Genomic DNA, 15,357 nt, shown 5'->3' on the forward strand with positions numbered 1-15,357 from the left:
GGAAGGCAATTGTATGTTTCATCAAATAAAAAATAAATAAAAAAAATCAGTATACTGTGTGTCCTCCCTATACAGCAAACCTGGGGTGTGTTCAATAAGCAGAGCGCTCCAGAGCGTTACATGGCGCTTTCTATTGAATGACCTGCACGCCGAGAGCGCTTCCTAACAGTAGCGAGTCAAGCTCAAAGCTGCCTCGCTGGAGGTCTAAAATGGCCGACCTGCATTATCAGTGCTGTGGCTGCAAATTGATTTTTTCAAATAAGAATTTGTGTGATCAACACACGTGTGATTTTTGTTGTCATTTTTGGCTTTTTAAAAACAGATTATGGTATTTTTTTAAGTGATTGTATTAGAAAAGGAAACATGGAACTATTCATAACTTGACAAATATGACTGGTGCCTCAAGATGCTAAACAAAATTACATAAAAAATATACAGAAATGTCAAAACTTGCTTAAAAGCAACTGTTTTAATACACAGCGGTGTATTGCCTGTTATTGAGAAACTGCTCGCTCCTAACAGACCGTTTAATAACTGCTAACACATCGTGCAGGGCACCAAGAGAAAGCGCTCTGCTATTGAACGCAGGGCTGTACTACAAGACCACCAGCAATAAGCCTATTTCAATGTAATTTGTGTTAATAATCATTCACCATTTCCATGTTTGGTAATGATCAATCTTGTATAAAGAAATGCCAGGATTTGAATCACTTAAGTGCATGCTAAAATACTATCAAATAGGTGTGTTATATTTTAGTGAATACCAAGATCTTTTTTTTTTTTTCTTAAGTGAAAATGAAAAGAAAACTTTTAACAGACCCATATTTCTACTAAGGTGCCCTACAAATCACACCATTTAATAATCCACATGGTATTCTTACTGGCTTTTTCCTTCAGCAGGAGAACTTGTTGCTTCAGGTATTCAATAACCTCGTCGGCTTCCACGGTCCTCTGCTCCAACCTGTTCAGCACAGGGTTATTAGCTGACATCTTTATTAATGAGCGTGCTAAAAACCTGAAAGAACAGAAATCCAGTTATCTGATGACAATTCCCCCTTGTTGTAAGTGTTATTATGCATGAGAAAAACCAATAGAGATCTGCACAATTATTCTAACGGGATGGCACATATTGCCACCCAGCGAGAAAACAACAACATTGTTTTACAAGGACAGTATTATTTTAATTTTGAAACAAATGAAAGTCTTATGACACAAACTCTGTAGAAACAGCTGGTTACCAGTCTCCACTATTGTTTTACTTGGGATTTGGCAAGATTCCCTTTCTGACAAAGGATTTTACACGGAAAAATAAAGACTAAACAGAAAGTCAAGTCTAGGGTGGTGCTGGAAAACAATTGGCACTAGATAAAAAATAAAGCTCAGATGAAGAAATTAGAAACATCAAAAGGGCTGGAGTTGGTAATATCATGGATCAAAGCATTCCATTTGATGCTCACCATGAATTCAAACAGGCCTGCGGACAAGTACTACAGTGCTTCTACTGTGCCTGTATTTTGCAGATTATTATTTTAAAAATGAGTAAGTAAATACTTATTTAATATTTTGGTGCTTGTTACTTTAGCGCTCATGAAAAAGTGAGTGACAATAGAAAAGGCTACATCGAGACACAGAGCTAGCAGATGCCAAGAAAGGTTCCACGTACAGCTCTATGAAAGCACCTTAATCCAGACCTGAACAACCCCTGGGCCTTGCAAGCAGACTGTCCATTTTTGCCAAATTAGGTGCAGTAGTTGTTTTTTGATGCAGATTAATGTCCACTGCACCGGGAATAAAACTGACAACTAATTTATACTGAGCTGAATTTGAGCCTTTGCCTCAAGAATGAAATCCTTATCCTTATGATTCTCAATTTGTCTGTTTCTATATCACTCACTGGTGTCTTGTATTAACAACAGTAAATCCAAGCTTTCCACAGGGCCCTCATTGTAGACTGACTCAGTCCCTTGTATCATTTTAGAATATTGGATTTCCAGGATTAAACACTCCTCTGAACTGGTCTTTTTTTTAATCCTTAAAGTGTTCAGCAGTATATTGGAAGAACATCTGAATACTGGTAAATTAATTTGGAGAGCCTCAGATATAATAATTGTATACTGCATGCCAGAAATCCAGGCCTTCCCTTGAAAGGAATTCAGTGCAGCTGTGCTCCTGGTAATTCAGAGACTGGCTTGGACAGCAGAGGTCTGTGCAGGCTGGCACTAAACAGACAGCAAGCAGCTGCAACAATTCCCAGAGACACCGGCAGTTCCATGTGTAGTACTTTAAATGCACATAGCTTCAGCAAAGGCAACTTTGGCCAGCAGCTTGTTTGAAAATGACATGTTACTCAACTAAATATATTAATATTGAAAAACAAGAAAACAAAAACCCTTCATTGAAATCTTAAAACCCTTTCCACTACACATGCATTACAAAAGGCCATGCAATACTGATCACGTGTTTCCATAACGCATGGGAAATAATTAACATCACTCTAAGCAGTCACCAATTATAATTCAAGAATAAAAAAAATAAATCAAATAAAAACAATATTATTTAATTACCTCAATGAAGAGTCTCTTGTGCTTTATGTTTCACTCACATGATCTCCCCCAACAACTGATCCACATCATGTGTCCCCCTCTAGTCTATGGTATCTTATCACATTGCTCTACTCCAAGTGGTCTGACACAAGCCTATTGCCTCTGATCAGTCGACCAATAGTCAGTAGCCTAGACTCAAGTAGAACATTTCTGAAGGTTGTGCTCCATAACCTTTTTTTTTATTTCAGAAAAACATTCAAAAGTTTAAAACTTACAAAACAAAAAAAAAAAACACCATCCTACTTGATTAACAACCACCTCTACATATGCAAGTCAAACAAAAAAAGGATAGTGGTTCAAACATACCAATTAGTAATAAAATACTCAACTACAGAGGTTGGTTATTTAATACTGTACAGCACTGCCTAATGCCTTTTAAGGCTTCTCTCATAGAACAGTTCCTGTGTTAAAGTTGGCATGCAGTTGTTCCGTAAGATCATGAACAGTGACTGAGGGATGAAAAGTGACTGGAATGGACAACTGACGCCATTACTTGTATTGTACACCTCTCATTTCTTTCTTTTTTGTTTTACAACAATTTGTTTGCGATTTAGATATTAGTTTTTAATTTCTTCAAGTACAGATAGCTGAACCTGGCCAGATTAATATAAAAATAATATTAAGACATCAGGCATATTTTTACAACTGAGCTGGAAAAACTAGACTCCCAACCCTTTATAAATCATGACAGTTATGATATAGGAGATTATATATCATACCAGATCCATTCAACATTTTAATGCACATAAAATCAGAGTGAATCAAAAAACTTGTGAAGTTGCAAAAATATCTACGTTTATTCAATTAATTTTAGATTTCGGCAGCATATGGTATCTGCAACAAACACATTTTAAGAAAGCCTAGAAATAAAATGATAACCAACGTGACAGTTATATTTAGCAGATACAGTTAACACTTTTCAAACACTTATCCTAACTAAGCAGGTTGAAACTTTCACAAGTCACATTCCCATTTTACCACGAGGTCCAGCTGAACAAAGCGTGGTTTACTTTTGGGGGGGGGGGGGGGAAAAAAAAAAAAAAAACCACACTGCGCAATAAAATTTAAAGTGAAACAATGGGTCTGGGTGTATTCTTTTTTTCCCCTCAAATTAACAGCAGGGATCGAAATTAACGGCGGCCATGCGGCAATTGCCATGAGTGCCCTTATCAATCAATCTTACGCCGGGGCTCCGCCCATCCTAGTTACTGTTGCTAGGTCCAACAAACAAACGTTAGGTTACTTACTGTAACCCTGGTTCCCTGAAAGAGAAGACTACCACTAAAACATTACTTATGGGATATGCCTTCCTATTGGTAGGTATTCACTGAGCTCTTTATATCAGAGCTGCCGATTAGCCCCTTGGGGTGACGTCCTCGATCCCGCCTACCGAGGGATTAAATCGTCAGCCCGCGGAAGCCATGCTCTCTTTTTGCATCGAACCTGTGACGGCGACTGATGAGACCTCACTGGTTGGTGGTCTTCTCTTTCAGAGAACCAGGTTTATGGTAAGTAACCTAACGTTCCCTTTCAATTACTTATGGGAAAGTATACCAGAGCCGCCGCGAGGGAGAAGGAACGGCAGCATATGAGGGACGCATCAGAACCGCACAACCCAAGGTTAGTGGTGCGAGCATGCAACCTCAAGGACCCTCGTCCCTAATGAATGCAAGGAAGGGTTTGTACGTAGTGACACCCTGCTGCCATCGTCCCAAATACGCATCCTGGAGCGATACTTCAACTCTATGGAGTGTATGGGCTCAAACTGGGCCTTCGTGAGAGCCTCCAGTACAATATCAAGGCTCCATTCGGGGAGAACGACCCTCCTTGGGGGTGTAATCACCGAGCACCCTTAAGAAAATGGGTTGCCAAGAAATGCACACCCGGAGATAGAGTCTATAGGGGCATGGCACGCAGAAATGGCCGCTAAATACACCTTCAATGTAGAAGGTGACCTACCAGCATCGAGCAGTTCTTGCAGAAACTGCAAGATAACTGGCATAGAGGTGGAGGGAGTACCACAGGGGGCAGTGTGTCGTCTCCCCCGAGGCGATGAGATCGACCTGCGCCTTCCCGAATTGTTCCCAAATGTGCTCCACCACCTGAGGGTGAAGCCGCTACTCTGACGGATGAGCACCCTCCCTGGAAAGGCCGGAAGGAATACAAATATTTATTTATTTCTATTTGGCACTACTATCACTCAACAGCAGGGATACAGCAAAGCCTAGCCCCGGTGGAGGAACTGTGTTCTCCCCAAGAAAGTAGGCAGAAAAGACACACACACACACACACTCCTTTAAATCAATACTGCACAGGCAGTCGCTCGCATACAACAGACAGTAAGAAAAGGCAGCCTGCAACACAAGCAAGGCAGGCTGCTGAAAAAGGAGAAAAAAGAGGCTTTGATTTAGAGCCGCTAATTCCACGAAAGTGGCAAGCTAGCTGTCAGCCCGAATGCAGGGGAACTGCAGTCGACTCGGAAAAGCTATTTCTGAAATACGCTGTTTCAACACAGAGGTCTTACCAAAAAGAGATAATTTTGTACTTCAAAACCTTGCAACACATGTTAATGAATAAATACCAAAACAGATGTGGAAAATAAGTATAATAAAATAAATATTTTACTATTTTACACTTTAAGATGTGTAATTTAAACCATTATTGTCATAATAAAAAACAATCATTGTTGAGCAAATATATCTGAATAATATAATCTTATTAATTTAGTTTGTAAACTTAATGTCCTTCGCGCATTTTCACATGTATTACTGTGTAATCCTTACTTTAAGTTTGTTCTTATCGTATAGCGACAGTTTGTCATATTAACAGATCATATTTTCAATACATTATTTTAACATATCCGTCTACCTAAATCAAAGAAGGGACACCAGGAATATGTGCCTTGATTTATCTATTTATTTATTTATTTATGTATTTATTTAAAAAAAAATGGACAATTGTTTTTTTTTTTCCATAAGAACTTTGGGGAGTCGTGTAGTAATTTACATTTCTATACAGTTATAGACTTTTAAATAAATTATTCAATATTTTTTTGATGTCTAAATACATATATTCTTACCTCGGTGCACACAAAGAAATGCTTGTTCCCATGAACTTTATTTACGTTCAGCTGGTCATGAGGTCGGCTGCATAGCTTAATCCAAAGCTGGCATTTTTCTTTTTGCGACATTGGTTTCAGAAAAGGGATGAACTTCATTTTAAAGATACGATCAATGATTTAATTGTCTGACTGTCGCCTCAGTGTATTTCTATGGCACCACTTTGTTTGTTTTGTCAGACCACGGAACACGTGTTCTTTGAGCTAGCGCTGTGATTGGTCGAGTTATGTCACCAGCGTAAGATCAATTGCTGTAATGCCCCTCAAAATGTCTATTCACAGCCATTATGGCCACAGTGCCCTTTTAGCTACAGCAACTAGAGACGCCTGCACAAAGATCTTCTATATAGACAAGATGGTCAACTCCGCTGACTTAACATTGGAACTTCCGTCTATGCCTAAGCGGTGAATCATGGGAATCCAGAGAGTTCCGGTAGCAACTTTTCCCCTATCTGTAAAATTGCCTCATTTCCTATTCCAAGCTTTCTCTTTTTAAAACGATTGCACTTTTAAAAACGATTCACCTAGATGTATTTAGAGACACCCACCCTTAATATACGTGTTATTATTTCTACAATCTATGTTTTCACCTGGCCTGACAAGAGGTCTTTATCGCCTAAGTGGGGCAGCAGTGTGGAGTAGTGGTTAGGGCTCTGGACTCTTGACCGGAGGGTTGTGGGTTCAATCCCCAGTGGGAGACACTGCTGTTGTACCCTTGAGCAAGGTACTTTACCTAGATTGCTCCAGTAAAAAAACCCAACTGTATAAATGGGTAATTGTATGTAAAATAATGTGATATCTGTATAATGTAAAATAATGTATAATGTGATATCTTGTAACAATTGTAAGTCGCCCTGGATAAGGGCGTCTGCTAAGAAATAAATAATAATAATAATAATAAAGTTCTGTCAGAAATTGCCACCGTCATGCATATTCATGAGCAGTCAAGACTGGGGCGTGGTTTGGTAGAAGGGTAGATTAGGTCTATTATTATTATTGCAATCACTACTACATAGTACTAATGCCTCAGGTGTTCTGCATTTAATTGTGGCAACATTGTTTACACATTATTAAAAAGCGTCTATTAAAAATATAATGTCTATTATTGAAAATAGTGCCTATTATTAAATACTTTGTATATTTAATGTGGAGAGCTACTGTGGCTGCTGGTTTTCGTTTCAACCAATCTCTGTTACTTAATTGAACCAATTATTGGATTAATTAGTCAAGATTAACAGGTGTTCCAGATCTTTAGCCACTGATGATGTAAAGACACCTATAAAACCTGCCGAATAGGGGCTCTCCAGGACCAGGGTTGGAGACCCCTGATTTAAAAAGATGTAAATTTAAAAAAAGATATAAATGATCAGATTGTATTTATATTCTTAGCTCAGTTCTCAGTTACGGTTGCAATTCACGACTGAACAGTTTTGAATACTCTAACAATAGTAGTTCTTAATGTATTTTATGTATGTTTTACTTATATCCTCTTAAACTTTAGATTTCATTTACGGATATCAAAAGATCATCACGTGCAAAAAATGAAAAGGGAGATATTACTATTTTTTTCCAATATTGCCACAACCTCCGTGGCATTATACTGTAGTACTAGTTGTTGTCTTGCCTTGACAACCAAACCACGCCCCAGTCTTGACTGCTCATGAATATGCATGACAGTGGCAATTTCTGACAGCACTTCGGAGATAAAGAGCTCGTCAGGCCAGGGGAAAACATTGATCGTAGAAATAATAACATGTATGTGTTAAGGAGGGGTGTCTAAATAAATCTAGGTGAATTGTGTTTAAAAATGCAATTGTTTTAAAAAGAGAAGACTTGGAATAGGAAATGAGGTAGATTTTACATTATACAGATAGGGAATAAGTCACTACCAGAACTCTTTGGATTCCCATGATGTACCACATCGACAGGAACGGAAGAAAAGGCGGAGTTGACTATCTTTTCTATATAGAAGATCTTTGGCCTGCATTAAATCCAAACCATAACATGATTATATGTTTTACATAGTTGTCGTATCAACGGGGAAAAAACAACAACGAAGACATTAACACTACCCTTTCAAGCACATAGATTTCTATCGAGTGGAATAGCGCAACCTCAGAAGAGTCCAGAAAAAAACAAAAAAAAAAATTTGAAAGCCCTGCTCAATCTGCAATGAAATGTGCAAAACATGACCATTTTTAAGTCATTAGTCCAGAAATGTTTATGATACTTAAGTGGTTTACTTTCAGGTTTTAAACAAATGATTTACTGTAACCCATGCCATTATCCCCTTATTTTTTAGCACACGACACCAAACAGGTTTTTAAAGTTGCCCCTAAACTGAATGAAATGAATCAGTAATTAAGTGTTACACCTTTGAAATATTGACATGTTGCTTAATTACCGTGAGGTAGCATAATGATACAAGTCTTATGAAATTCCAACAGTAAAGCATCTTAAATATGATGAGATCTTCACAATAGTACTCAAAGAAATGAAATAAGTTATTTACAAACCGCTAACCCAGATCATGCAACAGTCTCTTGACACAGGGGTTGTACCGACAGACTGGAGAATTACAAACGTAATACCGATCCACAAAAAGTGAGACAAAACCGAACCAGGTAACTACAGACCAATGTAAACTTATGGAAACTATAATAAGATCCACAATGGAACATTACCTATATGGTAACAGTATCCTGGGAGACAGTCAGCATGGTTTTAGGAAAGGGAAATCGTGTCTAACTAACCTGCTTGATTTTCTTGAGAATGCAACATCGACAATGGATAATTGCAAAGCATATGACATGGTTTATTTAGATTTCCAGAAAGCTTTTGACGAAGTCCCACATAAAAGATTAATCCTCAAACTGAACGCAGTAGGGATTCAAGGAAATGCATGCACATGGATTAGTGGTTCACATGTAGAAAACAGAAAGTACTGATTAGATGAGAAACCTCAAAATGGTGCGAGGTAACCAGTGGTGTAACACAGGGATCAGTATTAGGTTCTCTGCTATTCCTACTCTACATTAACGTTTTAGATTCTGGTATAGTAAGCAAACTTGTTAAATTTGCAGACGACACAAAAATAGGAGTGGCAAACAATGTTGCAGCAGCAAATGTCATTCAAAATGATCTAGACAGCATTCAGAACTGGGCAGACACATGGCAAATGACATTTAACCCTTTGCGGTCCATTGTCGGACTGGGTCCGACATTGCAATTATTCCTCACAGGTCCTTTGTCGGACTGGGTCCGACATCATTATAGCAACGCAATAAACAGGTGTTTAGTCGTTTTTACTCCGGAAAAAGCCGAGAAAACCATTCAATTGCCGAGTGGGAGCGACAGGAGCCGAGACAAGTCGAAAAAAAAAAAAAAAAAAAACATATCTCATGAATAGTCATACATGGTATCAGGTATCAGACAACGGGGGCGGTCTGAAGTAAACAAGTTGGCTGACAATCAGCGCACAGAAAACACGGACATTTGCAGAGCTTTTTTGAGATGTTATAGTAATAAAATAATGACTTGCATTATTGAGGAGTTTGGTGATAAAACGAGTGATCCGGAGATGATCGATCGGTATATACGACTATTATTATTATTATTATTATTATTTATTTCTTACATAGGTGAACGCTATAGCAAACGAAAGGGTGGGGCGGGGCTGGAGATGCCTAGTGAGTGCTTTGTTGATATGCAGGGCCATTTAAACCCGTTTGACTGTGAAAAAAAATACTTTTAAACAGCGCGTCTAAAATTAACTGCGCGTGTGAAAATTAATTAGACCTGGCGTGCCTGATGCGCAATTAATAAATGGACCGCAAAGGGTTAAGGCAATAAAAATGTGCATTATAAATATCATACGGGAGATACTATAAAATGTGCTACTTATTAAAATAATTTAAATGTAACTATCAATACAACAAATAACACACACACACAAACATGAATCTCACTCTGTGACTAAAATTAAGGATACCAAGTAAATTAGATTTAAATAAAAACAATAAATCTTAATTTAATTAATATAAAAAAAGGTTAATTTCACACTAAGGACAAATATCCTCTTGTCTTTCTGATTGCTAAAATCTAAAAAACCTTCACAGCCCTGAGGGTGAGAATTGGCCTGTCAGGATGAGGATTAGCCTAGGATAGAACTCATCCGGGGTGAGAATTAGCCTGTAACACCGGCAATGTTGGCACTTCCTGTAGCACAGTGCCACCACTCAGCTCTCAAAATGTTCTAACCCCTTCTCTATTTCTGCGTACTGGTAAAACACTTGTACGGAGTACCGGCAAAATATTTTGTCGGGGTAATTTTACATTTTGATTTATCAAAAATTATTTTGTAGGCTAAATATTTGTTTCTTTGTATTTTAATTCATTTCCCACCTCCCGGCTGCTTCTTGGTTGTCTGTTTACTAATATTGATGTTTAAGCCAAATAACTCAAAGTCATTTAGGTCCCGTTCATATGACTTAGGGGTGGTCGCCATGGTAACATTAGGGGTGGTCATTCCGTACATTAGCTTGAACCAAACATATTTTCAGTGGAAACTCTTCCAGCGAGCATAGCTGACTGTGAAAGTGGGTTCACATACCTGTCAACATTTAGTTTTCAAAATAAGGGATTTTTTGTAAACTGAAATCCAGTGACCTGGATTTAAGTGAATGTCTACATAACACAAAGGCATACAACTATTCCTCTTTATTACTTGGTGATGGTCGACTGATAGTCAATGGGTGAGCTCCATCCCAGCGGTCAAGCCAAACAACTCTTTACACCAGTCTGACCTACAGTAAGCATGCGATGTTACAAAGATATTGAACCCAGATGGTGAGGCCCTGGGAGATCTCTGCTTGGACTCTATCAGGGTCACTGAAGCACAATTCCCTGTCAAATTCCCTCACTAACCCCAACGTAGCAATCCCTTTAGCCCCCGTCAAGATCAGCAACTTCCTGTCCATGGGATTCTAACCATGTTCATGTGATTCATTCACACCATACTCCACACAGCAATGCTTTTACTACTACGGACCCCAAAAAAAGTTTTTGAAGCCTTGATTTAACACACAATAATGAAATAGCAGCATTGCAGATGTTTTATAAAATGCATTGCATATTGAGTGATAACAGCTCTGGTTTCAATCTGAAGGAACACAATTCAAAAATGATGAAAGGCATGTTATAATGTAAACCAGTAACAATGCATGAAATTCTTGAAATATGTGGTTTTGGCAAACTTCAAACATCAGTGTTTTCTCAGACAAACTGGCTTCATTCAATTTCAATAAGCATCCGACAACACGAACCTGTATGACCTGGCTATGCTTTACAGCCTTCAACATTTTTTGTTGTTGCAATCTACAAATGTTTAACCTTTTATTAACAGACAGTTCCAAGAAATAATATTGTTTCTAATGGTAATACAAAACTGAAGAACACGCAATAAATACATTACAAAATCTTAACAGCATGTTCTCTTCTGTCAGGTCAGCTGTTAGACTTTTAAGGCCTGGTCACGTGGGCAACTTTTGACAATGGCAACAAGAGAAACATATTTGTTGCCTGCGTGTTGCCTTGCAAAGCAATCATAATGCTAGTGTCTGTCACGAGAAGTAAACATGCTGCGAAGGAAGGCTACGATATAAAAATGTACTAATTACATTATAACAAACAAAACAAATAAATAAATACATAAATAACAAAATAAATAAATAAAAATAGAAATAAATTACATCTATTTATTTTTTTAATTTTGCCACACATTATCCTCCATAACTGCATATACAGCAAATTAATTTAAAATAAAACATTTTAAAAAATAAGCTACACGTGTATTTTATTATTGTAGAATTGTATTCATAGCTTAAATATGTTATTGTAATCACGGACGTTAACCACATACACACTGTATTGCATATCTATAGACTACATATATTGGATGAAATGCAGGAATCAGAATGCATCATATACACACTGTCTGACGTTATGGTCGAGCCTCATCATCAGTTTTTTTATTTTTCTTAAAAATATTTCCCTAACATAAAACCAATGTCACCTTACAATAATTGATTTTGAGTTTCAGCGTTTTAAAACAAAATATCAAACAGAACAAAATTTCAATGTACCATTTGTAATTCAGTAATATGAGAGAATTGGTCAGGGGTCTGAATACTTTTGCAAGGCACTGTATATGTACAGTTGTAATCAAAAGTTTACATACCCCGATGGAAATTTAGAAATGTCTTGAAAACAAATAATTTTAGGAAGAATCTTTTGTGGCAAAAGTTTTGCTTTTATGGATGAGTTAAAAAAGTTACAAGAAAAAGATGTCTACAATTATTTATTTCAGCAATTTTTTGGCAAAATTCAAACTTCTATTTTCACCCTGCATTGCGTATGCCCAGAATTTTTTTTCCCTCAAGACCGAGGACACTCATCAAAAACTGCTACTTATTTTTTTGGATGACAGAGTACGTGTTTTGTAAAGTTACATTTCACTCCACATGTAACAATTAGTTTTATATTAAATATAGACAGTTGGTGTTAACGAATACTAAAGTGTACTAAACAGCTAGGCACATTTTTTTTTAATAAAAAAGCAAAAGATAAAAAGGCAACTATAGGCTGACTGCAATTAGTTTTACATTGAAGCGTAGCGTTTTCTTGACACTAAGTAACCCTTAAGAACACCTTTGTAAAATTGTTTTTCAAAGGCAGTATTAATATTATTAATCGTCTGAATATATTACGTTTCTCTGGTATCATTTAAAAATGTATCAGATACAATGGAAGACAAATTTAAATTCATTTGAAATTATATTTTGAAAAACGTTCACCCAGAAGGCAAAACTCGTGATGCTTGGCTGCTACCTTATCTATTGAAGGTTAGTACACTGATTATTCATTTTCTGTCTATATCCGTTTTGTTGTTGAAAAATTATTCTTGCCATTTCGCACCCATCAAATTGTGCTACCTTCATATATTGAACTGGCAAGGTATGATCATTTGACAGTCGTTTCACACCCATCAAATTGTGCTACCTTCTACAAAGAACATTATCAAAGCATGATATATTTGTGGCATCAATCAATTACATTTTCACAACAGAGGATTTGATACATATGGTAACTGTATGAATTTATATTTATGTTGTATTATTATTATTAGAGATATTTCCTGGTGTGAATTCCAATCATGTTGTTGATATTTGTTTAAAAATAAGTACTGTTAACTATATTACATTATTTTAGTTCTGCTATATATTTTTTTTAGAATATTTTCAAACTACTCTCTATATAAACCATCGAGATGAATTGTCAGATCGTTATTTTTTGGTCAAGTTAAAACATTTATAGATAGATTACATTCTGATACAGGTATCTGATTTGGACAAGGTAGCAACATGTGATGCTTGCACATGTCATATTTTGCTACCGGTGCAGTGTTATAAAGTGGTACATCGTCACAATATGGTATGATAAATATTTGCATACTGTTTTCTTAATGGTGGCATTCATTTAAAAAGATGTAAAAGAAGGAAAACAGCATAACGTACCAGATATGAACGGGCACTTCCGTGTGTTCTTAGCGGAAGTTGTTTAGGTATGCGCGAGCAAGCGCAGTGCGATGTGTATGAATTTTACCCGTGTACCTGAAAATAACAGTACACCGGTAGCAAATTTTTACAAAGTAGCAAACATTTACATTACACAGGTAACCCAACAAAGTTTGTATACTGACGTGTATTTTTTTTTTGCAAAGCCACCAATAATCATGAAATATTTGCAGTAAACCTGTATGCCAAAAAAAATAAAAAATTTACCACCATGCTTAAGAAAGAACATGCGCATCAGTTTCTGGTAGCATAATGTAGGTCTGTATAAAACACTCAGATTGTAAACTATAAGATTGAACCTAGAATGTTGTGGCGTGCCAAATGCTGCTATGGGTAAATTTTTTTTCTTATTTTTCACCCCCCAATCCATCATATTCTGGTAATCTGAATTATTTTGGTACTAATTAAGATAATTAATTACGGCCATATCCTGATAGTTAAAAATAAAAATAACTAATTAACAGTAGTTTTTTTGCTTTTCTGCTGTTAGAATGTGTATTCTTTTGTACTTTCAAAGTCTATAAAAATAACGTCAGGGTTACAGCGTCTAAATGATACAGTACCAGGGTATTCTTTTTTTCAACCCAAACCTAAAAAGACCACGCATGCGCATTGATGTAGACTATAAATGCACTGCAAATATTTGTGTGTTTAATTGTTTAACTCCTCTTCTTATAAGTTATTTAAGTTTCACTTTTATATACCTACACGCAGTCGAGAAAAGCATATTTTCAACTATAAACTGGTAGAGCACGTTACGTTTACCAACAATAAAAATATTACAAAAATACACAAAATAACAAAACAAAAACAAACCACACGCACACTACATACCATAACATTTTATACACTTGGCCTAATAAAAATCCTATACAATAATAAGCTAAACAAATATATTACTCACATGTATTTTACACTGAGGGCAGACACGCCCGCTTCAGGCGTTTCATGGGGCTTTCGTGAAAGGAGAAGGAAAGTTGTCTGTCGAGCGCCTATATTTACTTATTGTATGTAAGTAAATCCATATTTTTATGTAATGTTTAAGAAATTAGTATATTATTACTATTACTTGTGCTATTTTATTGTGTAGAACAAAATAATAAAAACACCATGTATTTTGCAGCTCAACAAAATTATATAATTATAATTTAAAACATTTTCTTCAAGTGCGTAGCTATAACTGTTTCAGCAAATACAGTATATTTAAATTAATACATATAAAATATTTTACTTAATTATTATTAATCTATTTATTTTACATCTGGGTCCTTTTTCGCACCTCGATTGTCACTGCGATTTGCAGTAGAACCAACCGACCATAGTCTGTGACGTAAAATTAAAAACAGCTGCAGCTGTCACAGATCAGAACTTGAGGAGGAAAATGCAGTAACAAAGTCCACTTAAAATACGGAAATAGAGTAATAAGGATGCATGTTGGACGAAGGTAAACATTGAATGTGAAATTATCTATCTATCTATCTATCTATCTATCTATCTATATCTATATCTATATCTATATCTATATATATATATATATATATATATATATATATATATATATATATACAGCTCTGGAAAAAATTAAGAGACCACTGCAAAATTATCAGTTTCTCTGGTTTTACTATTTATAGGTATGTGTTTGGGTAAAATGAACATTTTTGTTTTATTCTATAAACTACTGACAACATTTCTCCCAAATTCCAAATAAAAATATTGTCATTTAGAGCATTTATTTGCAGAAAATGACAACTGGTCAAAATAACAAAAAAGATGCAGTGTTGTCAGACCTTGAATAATGCAAAGAAAATAAGTTCATATTCAAACACAATACTAATGTTTTAACTTAGGAAGAGTTCAGAAATCAATATTTGGTGGAATAACCCTGATTTTCAAGCACAGCTTTCATGCGTCTTGGCATGCTCTCCACCAGTCTTTCACATTGATGTTGGGTGACTTTATGCCACTCCTGGCACAAAAATTCAAGCAGCTTGGCTTTGTTTGA

The 15,357-nt window shown here is 36.3% G+C and overlaps 2 protein-coding genes across 4 annotated transcripts in view; one reads left to right on the plus strand and one right to left on the minus strand.

Moving 5' to 3' along the window:
- Positions 1–14,409, minus strand: part of LOC117421259 (aminoacyl tRNA synthase complex-interacting multifunctional protein 1-like) — a 33,030-nt gene extending 18,621 nt beyond the window's left edge. Inside the window, exons 1-2 of one of the 3 annotated variants that reach the window (XM_034035417.3) lie at positions 14,260–14,409; positions 882–1,015 (exon numbers count right to left, since the gene is read on the minus strand). In XM_034035417.3, coding sequence (XP_033891308.2) covers positions 882–1,015; positions 14,260–14,261 — 136 coding nt within the window. In that variant the 5' untranslated portion in view covers positions 14,262–14,409. Of the gene's footprint in view, positions 1–881; positions 1,016–2,564; positions 2,721–13,295; positions 13,395–14,259 lie in introns of those variants that run through there. The other 2 variants (XM_034921562.2, XM_034035418.3) reach the window with 2 other exon arrangements.
- Positions 14,410–14,613: 204 nt separating this feature from the next.
- LOC117420452 (TBC domain-containing protein kinase-like protein) overlaps positions 14,614–15,357 on the plus strand; it is an 80,595-nt gene continuing 79,851 nt past the window's right edge. Inside the window, 1 exon segment of the mRNA XM_059029524.1 lies at positions 14,614–14,799. Within this exon segment, the coding sequence (XP_058885507.1) occupies positions 14,787–14,799 (13 nt within the window). The 5' untranslated portion in view covers positions 14,614–14,786.

This window comes from Acipenser ruthenus, chromosome 1 (genome assembly GCF_902713425.1).
Source record: "Acipenser ruthenus chromosome 1, fAciRut3.2 maternal haplotype, whole genome shotgun sequence".
NCBI lineage: Eukaryota > Metazoa > Chordata > Actinopteri > Acipenseriformes > Acipenseridae > Acipenser > Acipenser ruthenus.